The sequence below is a fragment of the Palaemon carinicauda genome, chromosome 24 (assembly GCF_036898095.1).
Source record: "Palaemon carinicauda isolate YSFRI2023 chromosome 24, ASM3689809v2, whole genome shotgun sequence".
NCBI lineage: Eukaryota > Metazoa > Arthropoda > Malacostraca > Decapoda > Palaemonidae > Palaemon > Palaemon carinicauda.
Genome location: NC_090748.1, coordinates 5403922 through 5430531, shown reverse-complemented (window position 1 = coordinate 5430531; position 26610 = coordinate 5403922). Strand labels below are relative to the sequence as shown.

Below are 26610 nucleotides of genomic sequence, written 5' to 3'. Positions count from 1 at the left end.
TTTTTCAAATCCCAGAAGATGAACATTATGGGCTGTTGTTGTTCGAGGCTCTTCTCTTGTAGTTGTCGCGCACAGAAGATCATGTCTATGGTCCCGCGGGAAGGTCGAAAGCCGCACTGGGACTCTGGCAAGACGTCTTCTGCGAGAATAAGGAGGCGGTCAAGGAGAATTCGAGCGAAAATCTTACTCGCGATGCTTAGTAGTGATATTCCCCGGTAGTTGTTACAGTTCTCCCTGTCTCCCTTCTTGAAGATGGTAGTGATGTTTGCATCGCGGAAGTCACTGGGGGGGGTCTTGGTCTCCCATATTTTCAGTATAAGGAGCATCAAACGGTTCCTCAAGCCGGGGCCACCGTGAGTGAGGAGCTCCAACGGGATGTTGTCTGGCCCTGGGGCTTTGCCGGGCTTCATGCGCTGCAGGGCCTTGTTGAAGTCATGGATGGAGGGTGGTAGTGCCATCCAGTGACGGACGGGATGCTGCGGGGTCATTCGCAGGAGATCGTCTGGGGTGTCTGCTTAGTCATTGAGGAGGTTCTCAAAGTGAGACCTCCACCTGGCCAGGATGCCCTCGCTGTCGGTGATGGTCGTGGCCCCATCCGCGTCCTTCAGGCTGCCCACTGATGACCGTGTGGGACCGAATATTTCTTTTGTTGCTGCATAGAAGCTGCGCAGGTCACGTTGGTCAGCGAAACTCTGTATTTCTGCAGCTTTTCTTTGCCACTAGGTGTTCTGGGCTTCACGGATACCTCTTTGGCAACCAGCTTCAGCCACCTTGTGAGCACATTTGTTAGCTGCTGTTGGTTGGTTTTCCAAAGTCAGGCGTGCTTGTCGTTTGGTTTCAATGAGAAGAGAGATGGTAGCATCATTCTCATCAAACCAATCCTGCCGTTTCTTGGTGGTGAAGCCTAGTGTTTCCTCCGCGGCACGGGCCATGGCGTTTCTGAGGGTGGTCCAGTGGTGCTCGACAGTGGCCTGACCCACAGGGTCTGCGAGGTATTGTTCGCAGGCCTCCTTGTAGTTCTGTGCCACCTGTGGGTTGCGGAGCTTACTACAATCAAAGCGTTGGTGTGGTACGCTGTCAGGTGCCCTTCTGGGTGGTCGTAGGGTCGTCACGGAGAGTCGGGAGATGAGGAGTCTGTGGTCCGTCCAGCAGTCGTCCGCTCCGGGCATGGATCGGGTGATGCGGACGTCTCCTCGGTCTCTGGCTCTGGTCAGGACGTAGTCCAGGGTGTGCCAGTGTTTAGACCGTGGGTGTCTCCATGTGGTCTTTTGTCGCTTTGGTAACTGGAAGATGGTGTTGGTTACCACAAGCTGGTGTTATGCACACAGACCCAGTAGGAGTTGGCCATTGGCGTTGCAATTTCCAATGCCATGGCGGCCGATGATTCCCTCCCACAGGCGATGGTCTTTGCCTACTCGGGCATTAAAGTCGCCAAGCACAACGAGCTTGTCATTGGCGGGCACTGCCTGGATGGTGCGGTCGAGCTGGGTGTAGAAGGCAGCTTTGTTATCATCGGTTGAGGTCATAGTCGGGGCGTAGACAGAGATCAGGGTGAGATGTCTGTCCTGCGTGATGGGGATGCGGACAGTCATCAGGCGCTCACTGATGGCCTTGGGAGCGAGGTTGTGCTGCTGCACTAGCTGGGAACGGATGGCGAAGCCGACACCGTGGATGCGAGGCTCCTCTAGGGCCTTGCCTTTCCAGAAGATGGTGTAGCCTGTTCCAGCTTCCCTGATGTTGCCCTCTTCGGGTAGTCTGGTCTCGCTAAGAGCCGCCACATCAACATTGAAGCGGGCTAGCTCCTTGCAGACGAGGGCTGTACGTCGTTCCGGGCGGTTGGTGTTCGTCACGTCTTGAAGGGTGCGGATGTTCCACGCACCTAAGGTTAATATTTTTTTCTTGTTATTTCGACTGCATTAGTGGGATGTTCGCCAGCCGCGGTGAGCTGACCAGACCAGTTCTAGGTAAGTATGTTAGAAAAAAATACAAATTACTTGAAAATTTGTGATTTGTTCCAACACAGAGTACTTACCTAGAACTACTTTCTTAGGAGACTTAAACTTTAGGAGGAGGGAGTGTCCTGCAGGGACTAGGGTCTGACGGTTTAGGAGCACGATCGGGCGAAAAAGGGGGCACCTCGAACGGGAACTAGGTTCCAATGACCCCTACTAAAGGCTGAATGAAAATAGGGGGAAACTACCCAAAAAACTAACTTTGTGTCTAAGTGGCCTACCTCTGAACCATTATTTCTGAGACGTATTTCTTGTCGAAGACGTATATCCTGGCCGCCAGGGCCTCTTGATTGACACCCACGTTGGGGATTAAGGGTAAGGGAAAGGATGATAGGGGGGAAAGGTAAGGGATGAACTTGTGTCTCATGGCTTACCACCTCCGGTTTCCCTGGGGCCATGGCCTTTAAATCTTTTGCAGGGCTGATATGACCGGGCCAAGGTTGAACCCGTCCCAGGATTTCCTAGAGCAGTCCTTCAGGTAATGTTCCGTGAAAGTGGACTGTCTGGACCAGGTACCTGCTTTCAGAATCTGGCCCACGGCCATATTCTTCTCAAATGCCAGGGAGGTGCCTAGACCCCTAATATCATGAGGCCTTGGTCTACCTGGAAGAGGGATTCCCGAAACCTCGTAAGCTCTCTTGATTACCTGTCGCAACCAAAAGGAAATTGAGTTCTTAGAGACTGGTTTCTTCACCTGACCAGTTGAGACGAATAAGCTCTTGATCTCCGGTCGAAGCCTGGAGGTCCTTTCAAGGTATTTTCTTACTGCTCTGACAGGGCATAAGAGTAAGTCTTTAAGGTTGTCTGACCTAGGGATCGCTGGGACCGAAAAGCCCTCGAACCGAGGATTCCAACAGGCTGGGTTCTGCGTTTTGGCCACAAAGTTAGGGACGAACCGAAAGGAGGCCTCCTGCCACCCTTTTGAGAGTGAAACTTTGTACGATAATCCGTGCAACTCACTAACCCTCTTCGCTGAAGCCAGGGCTAAGAGGAAGACCGTTTTGAGGGTGAGATCCTTATCCAGGATGTCCTTGAGGGGCTCAAAGGGAGGTTCTGACAGGACTTTGAGTACTATGGCTAGGTCCCACTGCGGTACCCTCACCTCCTGTGGGGGGCACAACTGCTCAAAACTCCTGATGAGCATCGAGATGTGCCGAGAGGATCCCAAGTCAATGCCCTTCAGGAGGAAGACTTGACCTAACGCTGCCCTCACTCCCTTTACAAGTATTGCCGGAATGGATGAGCCCAAATTGTCCCTGAGATACACCAGGAAGTCTGCCACGTCGTGGATCGAGACCCCAAGGGCTTGATATTATGGGAAGCGCACCATTTCGAGAAGACTGCCCATTTTGCTTGGTAGACAGCGATAGAGGACCGTCTTAAGTAACCTGACATCCTCGTCGCAGTCCTCGATGAGAATCCATCCTTCTTCAGAAGCCGCTCGATAACCTCCACGCGTGAAGGCGGAGGGACCGAGGGTTTTCGTGAAACCTTTGGAAGTGGAGTTGACGAAGAAGGTCCGGCCTGTCCGGGAGAGGCCAAGGAGGAAGAAGGGCCAGTTCTTTTAAGTCTGCGAACCACTCCCTCTCCGGCCACCAAGGTGCGACCAAAGTCATCTGAAGGTTGGCTGTTGTCCGTACTCTGTTGAGGACTTGACGTATCATTCCGAAGAGGGGGAAAGCGTACACATCGAGGCCGTCCCAAGGGTGCTGGAAGGCGTCCTCGAACGCCGCTGACGGATCTGGAACTGGAGAACAGAACACGGGGAGTTGGGCATTCAGACGTGTGGCGAATAGATGGGGAACCCCACTTCAGTATGACTGACTGAGCTGTGCTTGGATGTAGAGTCCACTCTGACCCTATTACTTGGCCTACTCTGCTGAGGCCGTCCGCCAGGACGTTCCTCTTTCCCGGGATGAACCTTGCTGTGAACTCGATCTCTTCTTCTGCTGCCCATTCCAGAAGTTCCGTCGATAACGAACATAGCTCTTTCGACTTGAGACCCCCTTTCTTCTTTACATAGGCTACTACTGTGGCGTTGTCGCAATTCAACGCTACCGTGTTCCCCCGGGGGAGATGAACGAATTCTCGACTCGCTCACAGCACAGCCATCATCTCTAGCACGTTTATGAGTTGCTTTGCTTCTTCGCTCGACCATTTTCCCTTTGTCGATTGGTCGAGTAGGTGAGCGCCCCAACCTTCCTTCGATGCATCCGTAAACAATAGGACTTCCGGAGGGTCGGGGGCGAAGGGCATCCCCAGCTCGGTGTTCCTTCTGTCGTGCCACCACTGCAAGGCTACTTTCACTTCTGGGGAGACCGGAACCAGTTTGTGGGGGTTTCTCCCCTGGGACCAATGCTCTTTCAGGTTCCATTGCACTACTCGAAGTTTGAGTCTCCCTTGTGGCACTAACTTTTCCAAGGACACTAGGTGGCCCAACAACCTCTGCCAATCCTTGGCCCTCCTGGGAAGGTCCAACAGAAAGGGTTGCAGAACACGCTCTAGGTTCTCCAACCTCTCCAACGAAGGGAATGCTCTCACTAGCTGGGTGTCCAAGACCATCGCCAAGTAGGTCATCCTGGTGGAGGGGATCAGCTGGGACTTCGCTACGTTGACCGTGATACCCAACTGCTCGCAGAGACGAAGTAACTTCCCGCCTTGTTCCTTCAATTCTTCCTTTGAGGCTGAAAGAAGCAACCAATCGTCCAGGTATCGGATCAGACGGATGCCCTGCTCGTGAGCCCATACAGAGACTGTCGTGAAGACTCTTGTAAACACTTGAGGAGCCGTCGACAGCCCGAAGCAAAGGGTCTTGAATTATAGCACTCGGGAATCCCACTTTATCCTGAGGAACTTCCTGCTGGAGGGATGGACGGAGATTTGGAAGTAGGCATCCTTGAGGTCCAGGGATATCATGAAGTCCCCTTCCCTCAAGGCGGCCAACACCGTCTTGGCAGTGTCCATCTTGAACTCGGTTTTTTCCACACCCTTGTTGAGGGCCGACAGGTCTATTACTGGTCTCCATCCCCCTGTTGCCTTTTCCACTAGGAAGAGCCTGCTGTAGAACCCAGGGCCGGGCTCTTCGACTAGTTCCAACGCTCCCTTGGAGATCATGGAAGACACTTGCTCCTGTAGAGCAGCCCGTTTCAAGGGGTCCTTGGGAATCAGCCACTCCGCTTGAAGGGCTGGAATAAGCGGGGGAGGTTCCGCTAAGAAGGGTAGTCTGTAACCTTCCCTCAGGATTGTCACCGTCCAGGGATCCGCACCATAATCCCGCCATGCTTGCCAAGAGTGTCTGAGAGCATCCCCCCACCTGAGGCTCCAGTAGGGGTAGGGGGCCTCGCCTCCTATCTCCTTCTGGAGGAGCGGCCGGACCGACCTCTTCTTGCGTTCCCGTAGGACGGTCTACAGTTAGACTGGGGTGCCGTGGCACCTCTACGGGGGGGGGGGGGGGGGGGGGGGGGGGGGGGGGGCTGAGTTGACTGCTGCCAGGGAGCCGCAGGTGGCTCTCCTCTAGGTTGAGCTGGAGAGGAACAGGAAGTGTGAGGGCCGTCCACAGAGGGCCTCCTGGGAGGTGGGCGCCTCATAGGGGGAGGTCTATGGTCTCCCATGTCCTTCATCTTCCTCACCCATTCCATTGTCTCGTCTACCAACTTAAGGGGGAAGATAGCCTCATCCCAGATTGAGGAGTTTCTCAATTTCCTTGCTCCTTGGTCCGGGAGTTTTCTTACAAGTTTGCTCAGAATAGTGTCTCTCTTCCTCAGGACCCAATTGGTAGCCTGGGAGAGAGATTGATGATAAAAGTTTTAGGGCCTTGCCCCCTGAGCTAATTAGTTCCCTCAGTAAGGTTTGATTTTAAGGCAGGGACAATTCATGAGAGGCCTGAAAGCCAACTAACGTGCAGGCCCACCAGTCCAACCAGGAGGACACGTAGACTAGGTCCTGGGCCATGTCCTCCATCATGGAGGTCTCCGACAGGGAAAAACACACAGGGGCCGTGGACGCTCTGTCTTCAGCGGCACCCTGGTTCAATGAGATAATGGCTGTCTCCGTCGTGCGGGGTCCTCCCCGACAACCTTCTGGTATGTAAAACCTCTTCTGCGCCTTCAGTCCCGGCAGCAGCTTCGAGGCACTTTGACTCCTAGGAGCGTCTGCTAGGCCGTCCAGGAACTAATCAATATGCTTCATACCCAGCCTTACGTCAGGAGCTAAGGGTAGAGCTAAGGAGGGCCTTTGTTGAACCGGATTCTCCACCAACCTGCTAAGTCCGGAGAGCCAGGCTTGTTCAGTGGTGGGCATCGGTTCATCCAGCCTATGGTGCCGTCGTATGAGGGCCAACACTTTGCGGTAGGAGGAGATGTCATCGGACGAGCACTCCCCTCCTTCCACCAGGGCTTCCATCACCCGTTCTTCCTCACGAGTATCATCGGTGACGGTAGGGAGAGCAACGTTGGATGGGACTGCCCGTGTCACGGGCAGACCCGCAGAAGCGAAGGTATCCGTCATGGGATTACCTTGCCCTGCGGGCATCCTCGTATCTGTGGGAATATTCCTGGACGAAGGGCGCCCTTGGAGCTTAATGAAGTCAGCCAAGGAGCCCGCGGTTGGCGTAACGCCTTCCACTTGACGGAGCGCCTCCCTCCGCAGAGTAGGGGCCGCGGAGGCCTCCGACAACTTCGGCGGCTCATGGGGAGCTAGGAAAGGCCTCCCTCAGTGAGGTTCTTGTCCGTAGGAGGAGCAGGAGGGGAGAGACGGTGAGGACGAGGCTCTAGGGAGCCACCCGGAAGCGGCCGTGGCTGTGGTGACCTTAAACAGCTCGCTACGGGGCACCGTGATCCTCCCCCAATCTTTGGACTTACTCCTCTTCGCTTTCTTCTTAGAAGGTCTGGACTCCTTCTTTGAACGGGAGCGGGACTACTTCTTCTTCCTGGACCTCTCGCGCTTCCTCCTCGCGGACCTGGAATCGTCCTCTGAAGATGAATCCACGGACGAGGAAGACGAGGAGGAGGAAAGGAAATCAGCCGAATCACCTGAGGCGTCCAACTCCGCGGGGGTTACTCCATGCCGAACCTCTGTTTCCGCAGGCTGCATGAAGACGGGCGGAAGAGTTGCCGCGGGCGCTGGGGTGGGTCCAAGGAACATTCTTGCAGCCGTTCCAATGGTCAAACTCTTCTTCTAGTCTGAAGGGTGACCTGCAGGGTGTTCTAGGAATATCCCAAACGACGGGGTCCGAATTTGACGAATGGCCTTCTCGGCATCCCCCCCGGCGGCCGAAGTACCTGAAACACATGCCCAAGATGGGGGAGAAGAGGAAGTACCTGACTTCCCCCACATCGGGTCTTCAGTAAAGACGGGCCCTGCGGGCACCAGGACCTCGTCTCCTACACACACTACCGCACTTCCCTCAGGCCCCACACATGCCTGTAACACCTCAGAAACTTCCCCCACAGGTAATTCAGACTCTTGGGGAAGGACAATGGGCCGCTTCCCCGCAACAGACTTACCTCGCCCCCTACCCTGGGTAGGGGAAGATAAAAGGGAACCACGTTCAGACGAGGCATCCGGGGACACCAAAGCAGAGAACGCGGTAGCTTTCTTGGGCAATTTCTTGGCCGACTTCTTCTTGTTAGTCCCAAAACGGACCCACTGAATCTCGCCCCAAGACTCGCAATCCGAACACGTGGTGGTAGGGGAGCATACTTTGCCCCTACATGACGAATAACGCGAGTGTGGATCAACCTCGGGCTTCGAAAGGAAAGCCCCACAAGACTTACCGGCCACAGGCCCAGGGCAACGGCGTGGATGCTCCATAATAAAAACACTAACACCAAGAGACACAAGGACACAAGGGAAAGGGGTAAGGATACGGGCACAGGAACCACGTGGTAAACACAAAGGGTCGCACTGGGTAAGAGAGAGCGCGGCGGGATGTGAATCACGTCGCGACCAGAAACTTACTGAGGACCACGACCTAATCTAGCACGCTCTCTGACCCCGGGTCGCCTCAGAGCGCGTATCACTCCGCCTGAGGTCACCCATAGAAAATGGGAATAGGGTAAACTACACAAAATTCTGGTTGGTTGGGAAGAGTTACCAGTAACTCCTAAGAAAGGTAAGTACTTTGTGTTGGAACAAATATATATTATATGTATATTTATATATATATACATATATATATATATATAATATATATATATATATATATATATATATATATATATATATATATATATATATATATATAAATATATATATATATATATATATATATATATATATATATATATATATATATATATATATATATATATATATATATATATACATATATATATATGAAGGTCCTCAATTAACAAACATTCAGAGATACAAACACAAACCCAACTAAAATCATACATCTCAGGTATTGTATCCAATGTTCATACACTATAATAAAATAAAACAATATTATATAATTTAATACAGTAAGCAAAACAACATTTGCAATAACCTGATATCGATTTCACATTTGTTGACTTTTGTAGCTGGATATTGTAGGCAAGCAAGTCAGGTTAGGCCTAAAGGGCTAAAATCTAACAAAATTTAACTAACAAACAGTTTCTTAGAACCAATTATGTTTTTAAGTTAAGGACCTTCTGCATCATAAAACAAAAATCCAAATACATTACCTCAAGGGGTGTTAATTGGTTGCTATCTACATTCAAGATAACATGCTTTGTTCCAACAACTTGAACACTTGAAGTCACGTGAACCTGACGACAGTAACCACGCTGCGTGTCTTTGCCCCGGATAAGACGTCGCACAACATCGCCTGGCATCAATGAGCGGTCTGCTAAGCCAACCTAGATATTACAAAACAAAATTTTAAGATGTTATTCATAATCAATAAAGAGAATTTTAATAAAATATGACAAATTCGGAGATAATTTGTATTTTTCCTAACCATATAAACCTTAGCTATTTACATAGGGTTTACTTTCGGCGTAGCTGAAATGAAGAGCCATTAAGTTTTTAACGAGGGTTAACTACCCCCTGTTAGTTAGCAGGGGGTAGGGAAGGGGTAGCTTGCTACCCCTCCCCCCCACACACCTGTGAGTTGTCTCACTTCACTTAGAGGTAGGACTTGACTTGGGGGACAGGGCTGGTGGGCAAATATGTGTAAATAGCTAAGGTTTGTATGGTTAGGAAAAATACAAATTATCTTCGAATTTGTCATTTGTTCCGTAACCGAAATACAAACCACGCTATTTACATAGGGTGACTTACCCCTTAGGAAGGGCGGAAAGTCCCCAGCCTTACTGGCTTTTGGCTTTACCCGGGAACCCAAAAACCGAGTGAGCAGCACTCGAGAAAGGGGGTCCCTGCACCTCGCACTCTTCGAAGCTTGCTACGGATGTGCGGCCTACATAAGTTGTGTGTAGAGGAAGTTGTGACTCGTCCTAGGAAGTTGACCTGGAGTTCTTTAGATAGAAATCTAGGCTAGGACATTCCCAATACCACCTCGTCAGTGTATGGGGGACGCAAACAGTATCATAGTTAATACTAGGAGCACAAGGGAGCATGGTTTACCTGCAGAGGTTGAGGTCACCTATGGAGAGACCAGGATGCTGCTTTCCCCAAGGGAGGGGAGAATGAAGAAAGAAGTAAGGGCCAGACATACTCTTTCAATCACGCAGACTAAAACCGGGTAACAATGCCCCCAACCTTCTGCTACCTGTCCATTAAGGAGCCTGAGGTTAGACCAGCTGTTGTGCAGCCACCTCAGGGCCAATAGAGAATGTATTGAAGCTCCTGTGGGTCACGTCCTGCAGGTAGTGGGCTGTGAACGTCGTCTGGCGCTTCCACACCCCAGCTTGCAAAACCTGCGTCACAGAGAAATTTCTCTTGAATGCCAGGGACGTAGCGATGCCCCTGACATCATGCGCTCTAGGGCGGCGTGACGGAGGAGGGTCAGGATCCAAGGTATGTTGAATAACCTTACGGATCCAGGCCGAGATGGCGTTCCTGGTTACCCTCCTCTTTGTCCCTGTGCTTACGAATAACACTTGCACCTGAGTACGGACTGCAGCTGTTCTCTTCAAGTAATGCCTCAGACTCCTTACTGGGCAAAGTAACAGATGGTCTGGGTCACATTTTACAGAACGAAGACTCGTTACCCTGAAGGAGTCGAACCTAGGGTCTGACACCCCAGGGTTCTGAGTCTTGGCAACAAACTCAGGGACGAACTTGAACGTTACCTCCCCCCATCCCCTTGAATGGGCGACGTCGTAAGAAAGACCATGAAGTTCACTAACTCGCTTGGCCGAAGCCAAAGCGAGCAGGAAAGCCGTCTCCCAAGATAGGTGGCGATCAGACGCCTGGCATAATGGTTCAAACGGGGCTCTCTTCAGAGCCCTGAGGACCTGAACCACGTTCCAAGGAGGAGGTATTACTTCTGACTGAGGGCAGGTAAGCTCATAGCTGCGTATGAGTAGAGAGAGTTCTAACGAAGAGGAAATGTCCACTCCTTTCAGCCTAAAAGCCAGGCTTAAGGCTGAGGGATAGCCTTTCACCACTGGAACTGAAAGGCGCATTTCCTCCCGTAAATACACAAGAAACTCCGCTATCGCTGGAATAGTAGCATCGAGTGGAGAGATACCCCTCCCACGACACCAACCACAGAAGACTTTCCTCTTCGCCTGGTAGACTCCGATAGAGGATTTGCGTAGGTGGCAAGACATCCTGTCCGCAACCTGTTGCGAAAATCCTCTCTCCGTGAGGAGACGCTGGATAGTCTCCAGGCGTGAAGCCGAAGCGACGCTACGGCCCTGTGAAAGATGTTGCAGTGTGGTTGTCTGAGTAGCTCGTGTCGTGGGGGGAGTTCCCTCGGTCAGTTGCCTGCATGGCACTCTTCGCAACCTCAAGGTTCAGGATCTCCGACGCCGAGCTTCTTGAGAGGAGTTCCCTTGGTCAGCTCTTCCACGGAATGATGGAGCGGAAGGGCCATAGTGGACTCCCCCATGATCTCAAAGTACCTCCTCTGATGTACCCGAGGAGGCGGGAGGAGTTTGAACCCAGCAGAAGAATGACCGGAGGAGGCGAGCTCGGAGAGCTGGGCTTCGACTCTGTCCCTGGCCCCTTTAACCCCTTTGGACCAAGGCAAAGCTGCGCTGGACTTAGGGGGCTTCTGGGTGCCGTAGACTTCGTCTAGCACCGTGTCCTTGCCCTGACGAGGGTCAGTCTCTGGGTCCTTAAACTTGTTGAGCTGCCTCATCAAGCCTAGGACCTGCCAGAAAGCGTGTTCCGACTCGAACTGGTCTCCTCCAACCTTGCGGACTGGCAGCTAAGTCTCCGGTCCCCAAAGGCTCATCTTGGGGGGAGATACGTGGATGTCCTCCTGGGGTTTAGTTGGCTCTGGATGTATCCTGGATGACGAATACCGGACTCCAGCAAAGAGGTCCGGAAGGGGGCATCCTCGCGAGCAGCTTCTCTCCAAAGAGGAGGGGTTCCTCCAACTGGTGCCGTGGGAGATAACCCTGCCTCGCTGGACTCACCTGAGGAAGGAGATAACACGTCCACAGGAGAAGGAGAAACAGCACGCGTAGGAGAAGGCGTAGGAGTCCTCCTAACCGACCTCTTGGGAGCCAACTTCACCCGAGGAGAAGTCACCACGAAGTCCACTCCTCTTCTTCTCTTCAGCGGGGGAGAGCCTGCCGTTGGTTCAAGTCCCATATCAACGAGGGCGGGCTTCACAGCCTGAACCACTGCGTTCATAATGTGACGGAACCAAGGCTGGCGGGTAACTGACGCAGTGTCAGTTATTCCCGCTGGAGGGAAGGGGATCTCCTGATCCTTCGGAGTGGACACCATGGGGCCTGCCTGAAAAGAAGAGGAAAAAGAGTGTTGCATGGACCTCTCCGTAGATCCTTCCTGGTCCTGGTGAGAAAACCTACGCTTGCACGGAGGCGATCCAGAGGCTGATCTGGAAGTCCGTGTCCCTGTCGGTTGGCCGCGCTGATGTTCTCTGCGGGAATGGGAATCGCGACGGTCCTCACGCGAAAAAGCATTCAAGGAATCGCGCGCGGGCGATTTCCGAAGCGCGGGCGCACTGCCGCGTATGGAAGAATGCGCGTGGGTGCGTACGCTCGCGGGCGAGGGGGCGCGTGAGCGAGACGGCGAGGGGGCGCGTGAGCGAGACGGCACGTGGGAGCGCGGGCGCGTAGGCGAAAGGACACGATGGCGCGATGGCGAGCGATCGCGTTGGCGAGGGAACGCGTTGGCACGCACGTGAAGAAGCACGAGACCGCGCGGGTGAAGGTGTGCGCTGAGCACTAGGCGATCGATGGCGGCGCGTAGGAGAACGCGAAAGAAGACGCGAGCGACTTGGCGAGCGTTTGCCAGGCGGGGAGCACTGGTGCGTTGGAGAACGCTGGCGCGATGGCGAGCGATGTCGTGTGCTTTCAGGAGAACGAAGGCGCGAACCACGAACAGGCGAACGACTGCGCGCAGGCGATTTATCGCGCGGGCCTGGGGCGATCACGCTGGGGAGGGCGAGGGCGCTCGGGAGGGCGAGGGCGCTCAGGAGAGCGCTTGAGCACAGGCGAGTGATCGCGTGAACATTCAGGAGAACGTTACCGCGCAGTAAGGTTACTGCGCACATCTGAAGAGGTGGATGAACGCGCAGGCGAACGCTCGCGAACAGAAGCTTTAGCTCGCTGTTGCGCCGGAGCAGAAGGGCGCGCAGGGGCGTGTGGGTGGGGTGACGGGTTAGTACCCTTGCCTAAGTCCAGATCATGCGATCGTGGACGAGATGATGAACGTTGGCGCGCTAGGCGCACATCAGGCACAGGTTGATCAATAGCACGGCTGCGCACAGGAGAACGATGGCGCTCAGGAGAACGTGGGCGCGCAATGCGCACATCAGGAACACGAGGGCGAGCAGGAGACCTGCGAGAAGGAGAGCGCTGGCGAGCAGGTGATCGCTGCCGCGCAGGGGAGCGCTAGCGAGCAGGTGATCGCTGCCAAACAGGAGAGCGCTAGCGAGTTAAGCCCGAAGACTTTAACTCTGGGGAGCGCTCGAGCGCTACTGCACGCAAACGCGCAGGGGAACCCTGACGCGCAAGGGACTTACCCACACCGTGAGTAGAGTCCCTTAACCCCGAAGGGATCGGTGCCTGTTGGATAACAGGGTGATAAGGCGCCCAAACTGCATCTGCGGCCAGGAACGGAGAAGGCAGGTCGGAAGGTCTGGCAGGCGTAGGGGATCGTGAACGATCCGCGGAGAGGTCAAGGGGCGCTTCTGTGACGGGCTGCTCCTGACGGGGAGGCTCCTCCTTAGGGGGAAGATCAGGAGAGGAAGACCCAAAGAGGCGCCTCCTAACTCCTTTATAAGGAGAAGGAAGCCCTTTGCTGCGAAGAGGCCTACGGGCCTTACGTCGAATACGACCACGGGGAAGGGCGTCCGGGTCATCAGTCCTCCGAAGAGGAGTCTCTGTCAGCGCGCTCCCCCGAGGGGGAGACCTGCCCGCAGGAGAGACCGTGGGACTCACCTCCCCCTCGGAGGATCTTCGGAGGGAGGAGGAGAGCCATCAGCAACGTCCGCAACAGGAGCAGTATCAAGGGTTTGACCAGACCCGTCGGAAGGCTCAGCCAAAACAGTGTCGACAAAATCCGAAGGGAATACCTCCGGTATTACCGGCGACTGTTTGACCGCAGCCCCCAACTGGATTAGGTCAAACAGGGCTTCCTTGGAGGGCGTGCCCTTAAGCCCCTAGGAAGCCCAAAGCTGAAACAAATCATTATTAGCAACAGTTTGATCAAATTCTTCAAAATTCAGATTATCCTCCCCCGGAGGAGAAGAGGGAGCTGCCACGCTAAGGGAGGCAACGCCCTCTCCCGCACCCCGAGGTCGGGAAACACCACTAGGGCCTGCGCTACCACTCTGCAGCCTCTCAGGAGAGACCGATACGAGTGGGAGCTTCGGAGGAGGTTCGGGCAGCGGAAGAGGAGTCCTTGGAGCCTTCCTTCAACAAGGTTGCCCCTAAAGGAGGACGGTCTCTCTTAGACTTCTTACGCCGGCGGCCGAACTTCTCCCACTGGGAGGCAGACCACTCCCTGCACTCACTGCATGTATTCTCTCTATCACACCGTCGCCTCGGCACTGCGAGCAAAGGGTGTGAGGATCGGTGTCCTCCGCTGACATGAAGGTCCCACAAGGGCGGCCAGCGATTCCAGGGCACTTGTGCATAACGATGACAAAGGTCGAGGCCAACTTCCAAGCACACAGAACTAGAAAAAGACAAAAAGCAAATTAAGGCTGTCATTAACGAGGACGAAAAACAGCAACGTCTGTCTTCGTCCGAGCCAAAAAGTGAAGTGAGACAACTCACAGGTGTGTGTGGGGGGGAGAAGTAGCAAGCTAAACCTTCCCTACCCCCTGCTAACTAGCGGGGGGTAGTTAACCCTCGTTAAAAACTTAATGGCTCGTCATTTCAGCTACGCCGAAAGTAAACCTTATGTAAATAGCTGGCGAAAGTAAACCCTATGTAAATAGCTAAGGTTTGTATTTCGGTTACGGAACAATTATTATTTCTTTACATGAAGTTCACTAGCTTCCTACACAAAGCTTGCCTAAGTATCATAAAAATTAACATTTTATGTTTTCCCTCACTTCAATTTCCTCAAGCCCCTAGTATACTAATGTATTGTGCTTATATGGTGGTATATAGCAATAATATTGGCATGAGTAGGCCACTTCAAACTACCTGTCGAACACAAGCTGGTTGGTTGTCTAACGAAAAAGTTCTGCGAGTCCAGATTGTATTGTTTTCTTTACAAGTATTTGTTAGCTTTAGCTTAGTTTGGAACATTTTCTACTCGCCTTGAAATGCATTTGTGTGTTAATTGTTTGAGATGATTTTTGCTAGAGGATAGAGATCCTCATTCCCTTCGTGTCACGTGCCATGGCAATAGTGTGACTCGGATCATTGATGTTCTGAATGTGAATGCAAAACAAATTCTCTTATAGAAGAATATGTTAAACTTATGTCTGAATGAGTTCAAGAGAAGGACTCTAAAACATAAAAGAAAGTAATTTCAATTTAGGGGAGCATCCAGAGAAGACTATAGTCGCCGCAGAGATTCAGGGCGAAATAATCCCCACCCCGATGACATCATAGCCAATCATGTCTACCATGATAACAGAGGTAACAACACATTCCCTTAAAGCAAACGTACATCAGCAGCCTTTTTGTGCCATCACTAACAATGTGGCTTGTCGTATTATTCCTATACAGTAGTCCCAAACAAATTTTCAATAAACCTTTAAATAGCATCAAGAGAACAGGATCTTGAAGATGAGTTAGATACTGATTTGGAAGAGGTCAGCACAGACAATTAATCCCCATTTCATGCTTTACAGAAACTCATTGCAGAAATGTTTACAAAGAAATTACTACAGACTAGAGCTGAAGCTATTTGTTCCCCTGCAAGGTCGCATGCTGCTGGCCCTTCTAAGAAGACTTGCAAACCTAAATTTTCCAGTATTTTTATATAAAAAAAAAGTGAATAAATTGATGTCTCCGGATGCAGGGAAATCAACTTATACCATTTGCCATTTGCTGTTGAAGCTTAACCTCCAAGGGAAACTTCTGTTGATTTATAAAAACAGGTCAGTTACCTAACATAACTCCCTACAGTTCAGCCTTATTTACTGGAGCCCATGGTGAATGGCAACAGGAGGCAGTTATCAAATTCAGGTTATTTGAGTTAGTTATGATATCCAAAGAGATGTTGGTTATTGGTGTTCTATCGACATTTGCAAGCTGTCAAGATCTTAATCCTATTTTGGATTTCTTAAGTTGTTTGGATAGAACCGTTTTGGATGTTACACTAGAGACTACTACCTTGTTGACTAACTTTGCTAATAAGCATAGGGAGAAACTGAATTCCACAATGATTGGGAGTTTCAAATAAACATAAGCCCTCTCTCATTACAGCATTTCTCTTCTTTTGAGTCCCATTGTGGATTTGGGTAGGATCTATAATGTGAATCAGGTGGCTAACAGAACAGAGTTTGATGCTACAGTAACTTAAGATTTTATTTCTGTGTTTAATAATTACCGACGCGTAATGTACATTACTGTAAAGTCGAACCGACATAAAGAGGGATACCATATTACTGTACTACCAGTGAGTGGAATTCACTAGCTGAGGTTTTTGTCATTCACACACCAGGAAAAATTGTCCTGTACCTTATGCTAGACTGGAACAAGGTGGGAAGGGGGTTAAGTCACCACTGGAGAGTTCACTGGTGGAGAGGTCTGTGTGGAAAGTTTCTCTGAGAAAATGAAACATTACCACTGATGAGTTGGGAGTTCTTACTTGAGCATGAATGCGAGTACCACCTCTCTAAGCCTGCTGATGTGATTGTCTGGTAGAAGAAAGACTCTTGCTGCTGCTGTGTCTATCAGCATGCCTAGGTACTTGAGCATGAGATTTGACTTTACATGATTTATCACAAACCCCAAAAAACTAGGCAGTCTTCGCCATGAAACAACTGCCTGTCGGAAAAGGCCAGAATCAGCCAGTCATGGAGATAGCTCAAAGGACGTATCCCACTAAAGTAGCCCCAAGTAAAACCAGAGTGAACACTTGGGTAACAGTGGACAATCTGAAGCACAGGACTTTGAACCTACAGTAGCACACTACTGTACTCTCTTGAAGATAAAAAAAGGGTTCTTTCTGTAGGACTGAAGAACAGTTATATTTGAAAATACATGATCTTCAGGTCCACCAAAAGCATAAAGTCTTCCTCTCTGATGGTAGACTGCACAGTACTTGCCATCTCCATGGTGAACGAGTTTCAATAAACAGACATGTTGAGTGATGAGATGTTGATGATTGATCTCCAGTTCCCAGTCGGGATCTCCACCGTGAAGAGTCAACTATAGAACCCAGGGGAATAATCTTTGAATGAATTTGAGCACATTTATCTTTTCACCCATGTTGATCCTAGAGCTTTCAGTAATTTCGGAGGAAAGCACTGGAAAGCCACTGAAGTGTAAGTGAGGGGAGGATGAAGATCTATGAAGGACAGGAGCTATCAATCCCAAACTACTTCTACCACCCACTGCTCTACTCCATGTCACTGACACTGGCCAAAGGCCTGACAGGTATCCCCACTCGCAGCAGCTGCAGAAGGGGGCTGTTGACTTCAGTATCCCTTTCTCACCTCTACCACTTCTCTGGAACTGAACAAGTTAGGCAAAAAAGGGTCAAGCAATCTCCACAACTTTCTAGGAGCAGCAGCAGCTGGTCCTGATCAGGCTTTGAAGACAGCAAAATCTTTCTTCAATGCCGATTCTCAAGGTGTGGCAGAGATCAAAGTTCTGGCCACAGCCACCTTCAAAAAGTACAGGCTCCTAAAGCTAACTGCACAATGGATGAGGGCGTCATGGCTAGCTTTCCTCCACTTCTGTAAGTTCCTATGAGGAAATAAGAGATGTAGCCTCCACCACCAGAACGTTGCTCAATGCTGACGCTGCATTCTGTTCTACTAGCCATGAAAATTGGAATAATACAGCATCCCTCTTCCTCAGGATCCAGTTGGCATATTGGTTTGTTGAATGGCATGGCATAAAAGTCACTTCCCTCACACCCGACAGAACCAACTGTCTATATAAAAAAAAAAAAAAAAAAAAAAAAAAAAAAAAAAAAAAAAAAAAAAAAAAAAAGTCTTAAAATTTCACAAATCCAAAGTGCAAGTAATGGTAAAGCAGTAGACTACACCAGACCAGCAGTTAATCCAGGAAGCCACCTGGAGGCTGGCTATGGTAGCAGACTACAGGCAAACCCAGTCAGTGCAAAAACAGTAGGATAAAAGGGAGGAGGAAACAGGCTCATACCCTTGGCTGCATAAAATCTAACCTGTTAATAGTCTGTGGAAAGAAGGATTTTGCTCAATCGGTTACTCTGCAATAGATTCTCAGGCCCAGAAATCTGAGAATTCCCTAAGTCCTAGGCCAAGTGAGCAAGCTCTGACCAAGGAAACTCAAGTGAGGTCTTTGATCCTTGAGAGACGTGGAACCCCAATCAATGACTTTTGAATTCCCTTTCATAGTAGCCCCATCAGTACCCTCTCCAAGGTCATTGCACTCTTGTGTGAGGGCAAAAGTGTCAACAAGCGAACACTCAGTGTAGAAATCCTCCACCTCAGTCAGTGCTGGACCTGATTTGGGTGACATTGGGACATTGAAAACCTGAGACTCCTCCTCCATCACACGGAATGAAGTCTCAACAAGTCCTTCAAGAAAAAGGCATTCCTTTTTCTTCACAGAGTATGCACAATACAAACGAAGATTGATACCAGGAGTGTACACTAAAGAGGTTGAAAGGGGAGCCGATCGACAACCAGCCTCCCCCTCACATGCAGAACTGCCTTTGGCCCTCACGACCACAATCAATGACAAAGTGCAGCGTACTTTAGACTCTGTGGTGCGTAAATATGAGCACGGAATCAGGCAGCACACAGGAGCGTCGCATGCATACCATTCATTTTGTGATGAAGAACCTTGTTGTTGATCATGTGCACACGGTGGGGCATTGCAGTGCTCGAAAATGTGCATAGGATAGGGTAGAAGCAGTCCAGGATAGTCACTTGTTCATGTTCCCGGTAGCATAAGAATTTCCTGGTACATGGACTGACCACACAAATAAAGAACAGGTGACAGGTGATTTCACAAACTCTCACACGAGAATGGGATCGTCACTGGTGACCCCGAGGTAAGGGGAACAATCAAACAGTAACTGATCTCATGGTGGAGACTGATGATTGTACTATCGATCACGCTCACTTGAGGAAATGTTTCGTTACTCATAGCAGGGAGAAGACCAACTGCTGGTATCTCTCACCCTACCACTACCCAATTTTCCTCCCTTACAGAACCGAAGTATCCTTAGGAGAGAGACTGAGGCATACCTTAATTATCAAGAGGAAGGAAGAGGAGAAAGGCAGCGCCCTTCATCCCGATAGACAGTGCTCTTCCTCGGTTTGGTAGGAAACTGAGTATCAGTAATAAGAGACACCTTCCCCGTCTGGGTTCGTTCTCGGTACCGCAGGAGAGATCGTACGGAGTCTAGCAGAACTGTTAATTAGTCTTCCTGGATTTCTCCGATGATAACTTCTTTATCTTTCCAGAGGTATAAGTATGTGAAAAATTTAACAAAAATGAGGCGGAGTAGAAGCAAGAAATCTAATAGGAGGCGGCTTGCACATGCTTCTACTTGCTAGCCTTCTTCAAAGTTGAGGTATTGGATACCACAGGGGACTCTTCAAACCAGAAAAGACAACTCCAGTAGGTGCCACGCCCTTCAGTACATCCACAGGTGAAGCTGGAGTTGGGAAGATAACACAAGGGCAACAGCAAAAACCCTTTTCCTGCCAATACAGAACCACCAATACCTAAGGAAGATCAACTTGCTTAGGTTCAGGTTGTCATCATTGTCGTACAGTAAAACATAGCAAGGGGATGACCGCAAACAGTTATGCCTCATAAAAGACATGTATCAATAGATTAATGGCGTTTGCACATACACTCGTAACACATTAGGAGCTCTATCCAAAAACAAAGGCATATCCTTGTAATTTCTATTTAATTTATCCTGGTTTAACTGAACACAACAACATTTCTGCACACTTATCTATTCATTCTGGAAAGAGAAAATAAAAAATTACAAGTCAAATTTGAGAGAGATCACGAATAAGTGTGTATTGCTTGCAGCCGAAGTTAAAAGTGTCTAGCAAGAGGGTTGGGGCTTCCCATCCCCCCACCAGTAGTTATAACTACTGTACCTCATTAAATTATTGACAGCCATTCCAGCTTTGCCAAAGTCATACTCCTTTTAATGGACAATGGTTTGTATTCATTTAGAATGAAGAAAACCGACAATTATCACAAGCGAAGTAAGCTCCAGGAGTTTGGCCGAGCAGCAATTGGTACTTTCGTACCCTTTGCAACCAAAGACAAAATTAGTGTTATAAAGTAGTCCCACGTCTGGCTAACCACCGTACTTAACTTGTAGTTTCAATGGAAGGAACTACTATACTAGAAGACTTTTAAATAAGGGAGCCTTTGTATATCAGCGGCCAGTTCCTGGAACCTTTATATATCAGTCGTCAGTTCCTCACGCAGTCATTAAAAATGGACATAAACTAACCTAAACTTCCCCCCTAACCTAACTTACAAACCGTGTCCTTACCTACTTACCTAACGGTGGGAGGGGGGGGGGAATGCCCCTCTGAGCCGTATTCTAAGTTAGACAATAATACATACAGGTGGCCGCTATCATACATACAACTCTAAATAAGTTGAACAAATATTGCATTATGCTTTAAACAAATTAGTCAATTATCAAAGGGGAACTTGAAAATTATTCTATTCTTTCAAAATTGAACACAAGCATATCAAAACATAATCGAACTCAGCCTATGACATTGTCATACCTAAATTTATATAAAGAGTATTGAAACCTATTCCTTTAATCAGGAAAACTTCAATAATTGAATTTTGAACAACAATCCTATAATACAGAAAGGACTTATATTTCCATTACTAACACTAACCTTATTCAGTGATATCGAAGTTATTGTTAATGTGAATTCAAAGTAAAGTTGAAATTTTTTTCCTGAAAACATTAAAATATCGAGGAAAAGTCTACTATTTCATCAAAACGGATGCCAATACAATTTCATTTCTATAAATCTTTAAGAGCAAGAAAACCATTTTACAGATTGCTGCAATTCACTAAACTTGAAAGTTTTACCAGAAAAGCTATGCACAGTCCACTAGCCTAGGCCTATACATAACATTAATACATTAATACTTTGAAGGATTTAGCAAAATGGAAAAAATACTAAGTAACAAGCGTTTATTTAATAATATTTTGACAATGGAAATATCGCAAGACTAAGTACATCTAATCTATCAATAGTCTCATTGTAACATAAAATCCTGAAAGATTTGCTATGACTGGACTGGAAGGACTCGAATGTTTATATGGGATATCTATTAGGTTAGGATAGGATGATGTGTTTAAGGAAAGCTAAAGAAATTGGTAATTATTCATGGATTTTATTATTACTAGCCAAGCTACAGCCCTAGTTGGAAAACCAAGATGCTATAAGCCCAAGGACTCCAATAGGGAAAAATAGCCCAGCTAATGTAATTGGATACCCCGCCTATTAGCACTTTTTCTAGAATAAGTGATATGCCTACTGTATTCAAACACATTACATACTGCACTTGTCATCCTAAGATATGTAAGAAAAGACAGAGACTACATCCGTCAAACCTAAGGTAAACAAGAAATCCCATCTCAGCATGTCTCCATCGCGACTTACCCCACTTGTCCTACAAGCCACCGAGACAGCGTATAGCTACAGAGACATTTGATCCTTGTGAATCGTTAATCCGTTGTACAATGGAAAAATTATAAATGACTAACTCATAAACCTGTATCGAGCACAAATTAACAGACGTTTGTCACCTTTCTTTCTGGGAGAACTTGTTCCTCTCCCTTAGGGTACCATGCCACCCTAATGCAGCCCTTGGTCACCTTGTCTTCTTCATCAACGTCAAACTCCTCATCGCTAGAAACAAACTCGGCATTTTCAAGCACCATGCCAAGTTCCAAATTTCCTTTTTTATTGAATCTGTAAACTTCATCCTCGTAAAAGTATTGATACCCCTGCGCCATGTTGGACTTTGTTTATTCTGTCAACTGAGAAACCGCGTTAAACACCACATAATTTGCAAGAACAGAAATACAAAAAATATAATATTTCAAAAGTATAAGCTATATTCTATTATTTCATCAATATATTTCGTACATTTTACTTTTAATTCGAAATTTTGATTCTATTTAATATGAGCCACTAAAGGTGATCAGTTGACAGTTGACTAGCAGACGATAAGACAGGTGACAGACAGCAGACGGTACTTTGTATGAGTCAATGAAGAATCGCATCAAACAAAATCATTGGATTAGTCACAGAGTAACTATCATCAATAAATTCCTTACTATAATCCTACCACACTTTACTGGTGCTGTACTAAAAGAGACATGAAATAAACAACCTCATCGTGCTGAAGTACATTTGCAGTATAAACTAGACCTTTTGGAAATGCAATCGAATTTGGTTTCAGAAGTTTGAATATGGAGCGTGGTGGTCGGCAATATCCATATATAACAATATCTTTCCTTATTAATCATTCACCCTGTCATAAAAAGTCTGCACATACACAGGACTTATTATACAAATCAAAGAACTGTGCTAGAGCTCTCTAAAGTAACGATACTTTCTATGCATAACTCCTACCATCAACAATGATTACAAGCATATGGGTGTGTGTCATGACTCATGACAAATTATACACATTGTGTAGCCTATTCTATGGACGTTACTTGTCCTTTATATCCCAAATCATCCATTGGATAGTTTTAATGCTAATTTGAGGATAAATACAAATATCCAGACTGAACCCTTATTCGTCTATGCTTTGAATATATGGTTGTCAATGCGATTAACAAAACAGCAATGGTATTAATCTAACTTTTACCAGTAAGGGGTTCTCTTTATTTACGCAAAACTATTAACTTATAACATGAAATGTCGACGTCTATAAATGCCGCAGTATTTAGTCTAATCGAGTTTATAATTTTACTAATCTCATTGGGCTGATATCGATTTTAAAATCACCGGGTTTATTTCATTTAGCATTTGAAATAAAACACTTGTACGTTGGCATATGATTATTTTTTATTGTATCATAATAATTATTCCTATATTAAACTAAAGTTCATAGGTCTTTGATATTGCTAGTGAGAAAGTTTATTATAAATATATTGTGAATTGCTTAGCGCAATAAAAATGTGCTGTGGAGTGCTTCGATTAATTGATTTATTGATTGGCATGACCTCTGGCGTCGCAACTGTTATAGTATTGACACAGATATGTTACTTATTTATTCGTTGTATATTTATCAATTTAATGAAATTTTTACATAAATGAATCTGTACAAACATGAAGAAACATTACAAAGCACTAGATGAAATTTAATGTTGACCAAGTTTGCTTGCTATTGCATTTTAGATATTAGAAAATCACAATTTTCACTAAACTAAAACAATCTAATAAAGTATAAACTCTAAAAAGTATGATCAGGGATCTTTTTTAATTTCGTTTTTTATGGATTAACAAATAATAAGCAAACACCCGAAGGGTAAACGGAATACTTCATCCTAGAAACTGGTGCCAATTATATTATCCTACGTATATAAATCCTTAGAAAAATAAAGTAACGGACTTAAAGAGCCAACTTTAGATTTCTATTTCCATTTACCATTTATTAAAAGTTCATGTTATCCAATTTTAATAGCAAATGTCATATTTACTTATTACCTTTATTATATCTTAGCGGTATATCTTTGCAATCCATGTTTGCCAACGGTTATATAAGCGGATGAGCAACTTGGAGTGACGAGAACTTTGGGTGTTGAGGAATGCCCCCCCCCCCGCACACACACACACACACACACACACACACACACACACACACACACACACACAAAATCCCGATGAAGTCACTGGCAGCAAGGTTGGGTTTAAGGAGATAGACAAGATGTCTTTTCGGCTTTTACTCCAGGTGCCTGGCGTATGATCTTACTGGAATTAGTATGGACTGGCAGGGGTCCCTTGCCTTAGCTAGATAGGCACTGTGCATCATAAGGAACTGGCTATCCTTTGATGAATTTAGCCAATGAATCCTTTATGGATTTAGTCTGCCTATGGACAGCGAAAATGACAGAGTAGACCCCAGTAACGAGCGTAGAGGTGTCCTAAAAATCTCTCGGTTGATACTAGCGGTGTGCTAAGAATCTTTGGGGTTATAAATACTGAAGAACAATTAAAAATTGGTAATTAGAATGTTAGAATCATGAATCAGATTGGGAAGTTACAACAAGTGTAGAATGAATTTATAAAATATAGTTTGGATACCCTAGCCCTACCTGAAACACGTTGTAAGGGGATTTTAAAGAAATCTTAAACCAAGGCATATATATATATATATATATATATATATATATATATATATATATATATATATATATATATATATATATATATATATATATGAACATATATCACAAGCACACGTGATTTCAATCAATGTAAATATCACCCACGAATGGCATTTAATACCGAATTCTATCTTGGGAATATATATCCACTTGGAATTCATTTTATGGTAACAGCTTCTGGCCGGGTGGAGATTCGAACCCCCACCTGTTCGGCTGGAAACTATGCCTGCAGAGACCTTACCGACTTATAGCTACTCAGGAAGAATGGGGTTTTTCCTATTGGAGCCCTTGAGCATATAGCATCGGGCTTTTCCATCTAAATTGTAGCTTAGCAAGTATTATCATCATTATCATTATTACTTGCTAAGCTACAACCCTAGTTGGAAAAGCACGATGCTATGACCCCAAGGGCTTCAACAGAGAAAATAGCCCAGTGAGGAAAGGAAATCGGGAAATAAACTATAAGAGAAGTTTAAGAACAATAACAACATTGAAATAAATCTTGCATATTTTAACTATAAAAATGTTCAAAATAACAAGAGGGAGAGAAATGAGACAAAACAGTGTGCTCGAGTGTAGGCCTACCCTCAAGCGAGAAAACTTTACCCCCCAGACAGTGGCAGACCATGGTACAGGGGCTATGGCACTACCCAAGACTAGAGAACAATGGTATGATTTTGAAGTGTCCTTCTCCTAATAGAACTGCTTCCCATAGCTGAAGAGTCTATTCTACCCTTATTATGAGGAAAATAGCCACTGAACAATTAGTGCAGTTATTATAATGCCTTGAGCGAAGAAGAATTGTTTGGTAATCTCAGTGTTGTCAGGTGTATGAGGACAGGGGAGAATATATAAATAATATGCCAGTCTATTCGGTGTAGGCCTACATGTTAGGAAAGGGAAAATAAGCCGTAACCAGAGAGAAGGATCCAATGTAGTAATGTCTGGCCATTCAAAGGACCCTATGACTCTCTAGTGGTAGTATCTCAATGGGTGGTTGGTGCCATGGCCAACTTATGACCTAGAATTGATAATAATAATAATAATAATAATAATAATAATAATAATAATAATAATAATAATAGAGGTGATTGTCAGATATTCTAGGACACTCCAAAATCAAACCATTGTTCTCTTGTCTTGGGTAATGTCATAGCCTCTGTACCACTGTCTTCGTTAGAGTTCTCTTGCTTGGGGATAACTCAGGCACATTACTTATCTGTTTTCTTGTCAGCTTTTAATAATAATAATAATAATAATAATAAGATAATGTAGTGTTAAGCCTTATGGTGGAGAAGGCGAGACTTATCATTATTATTATTATTATTATTATTATTATTATTATTATTATTATTACTTGCTAAGCTACAACACTACTTGGAAAAGCAAGATGCAATAAACTCAGGGGCTCCAACAGGGAAAATAGCCCAGTGAGGAAAGGAAACTATGGAAAATAAAAATATTTTAAGAATAATAACAACACTAAAATAAATAATTATAAATGAGGCAATTTGCATATGAACTAATTTGCGTATTCAATCCCAATTAAGAGCTGGTTAATTAAACTGAAAAATATTAATTACCTGGCAGCTCCCAATGAAGAAATGGCGGGAAAATTATTTAATTTCTGCTAAGTTGACACTCAGTGTTGCCAGATATGGAGATTTGTCCCTAGATTTGGGAATTTTGGGTGTCTGAGGGGGTATTCTGTACAAATTTCTATGAAGAAGAAACAAAAATTATGAAATCTTTATATCGTTGCAATTAGTTTACTTGCACTCTATGTGAAGTATAGCGAGTTAATTTCTATATTAGTAAAGCTTAAATGATCAGAAGAAGTTATATTTGTGGAAATGGGGATTTTTGGGTTGTTTTGGGGATTTTTTATCACGACTTTTGGGGATTTTTACACCATGGCAACACTGTTGACACTTTACAGTTGACAGAATCATTAAGTGACCAATACGTAAACTTTGTTACAAATTTTACTTTTATAACGTCTACTAGAGTTTATATTGTTTATATTCAGGAAAAACAAGTTTTAGAGGTATCGTATAATCTATTTTCATTAGTATTTTTATTGGAAATAACATTTTCTTTGAGAAATAAAAGAAAAACATTTTATCAGGTTGTGGAAGGACCAGGAAATTAGGCTTACGGTAGTACTGTTGTCAGAGATAAATTGTAATATATAAACTGTTATACTTGAGAATTATATATACCGGTAGGCTGTATGATATTTATAAAAAAAAACTAGCATTACATTATTAAATGGTAATATGACAGGAAACCGAGGAATGCTAGGCCTATGCTGAACTAGCCTAACGTAAGCAGTAAATGCTCTACTGTAGGTCTAGTTAGCATAATCTATGACGCGTGTAAATGACTTTAGGAAGATTATTACAATAAATTAAAAATGTATACTACGAGAGAAACTACTTTCTTTCTTGTAATTGACAAAGAATATCTTTAGTCTCAT

The 26610-nt window shown here is 46.3% G+C and overlaps 1 protein-coding gene across 8 annotated transcripts in view; it reads right to left on the bottom strand.

The window, feature by feature from the left end:
* Nucleotides 1–21873, bottom strand: part of LOC137618056 ((E3-independent) E2 ubiquitin-conjugating enzyme UBE2O) — a 286319-nt gene extending 264446 nt beyond the window's left edge. For 3 of the 8 annotated variants that reach the window (XM_068348010.1, XM_068348011.1, XM_068348015.1), the window contains exons 1-2: nucleotides 21537–21873; nucleotides 8681–8854 (exon numbers count right to left, since the gene is read on the bottom strand). In XM_068348010.1, the coding sequence (XP_068204111.1) occupies nucleotides 8681–8854; nucleotides 21537–21746 (384 nt within the window). In that variant the 5' untranslated portion in view covers nucleotides 21747–21873. The remainder of the gene's footprint in view (nucleotides 1–8680; nucleotides 8855–21536) is intronic. The other 5 variants (XM_068348013.1, XM_068348014.1, XM_068348012.1 and 2 more) reach the window with 4 other exon arrangements.
* Nucleotides 21874–26610: the final 4737 nt, after the last annotated feature.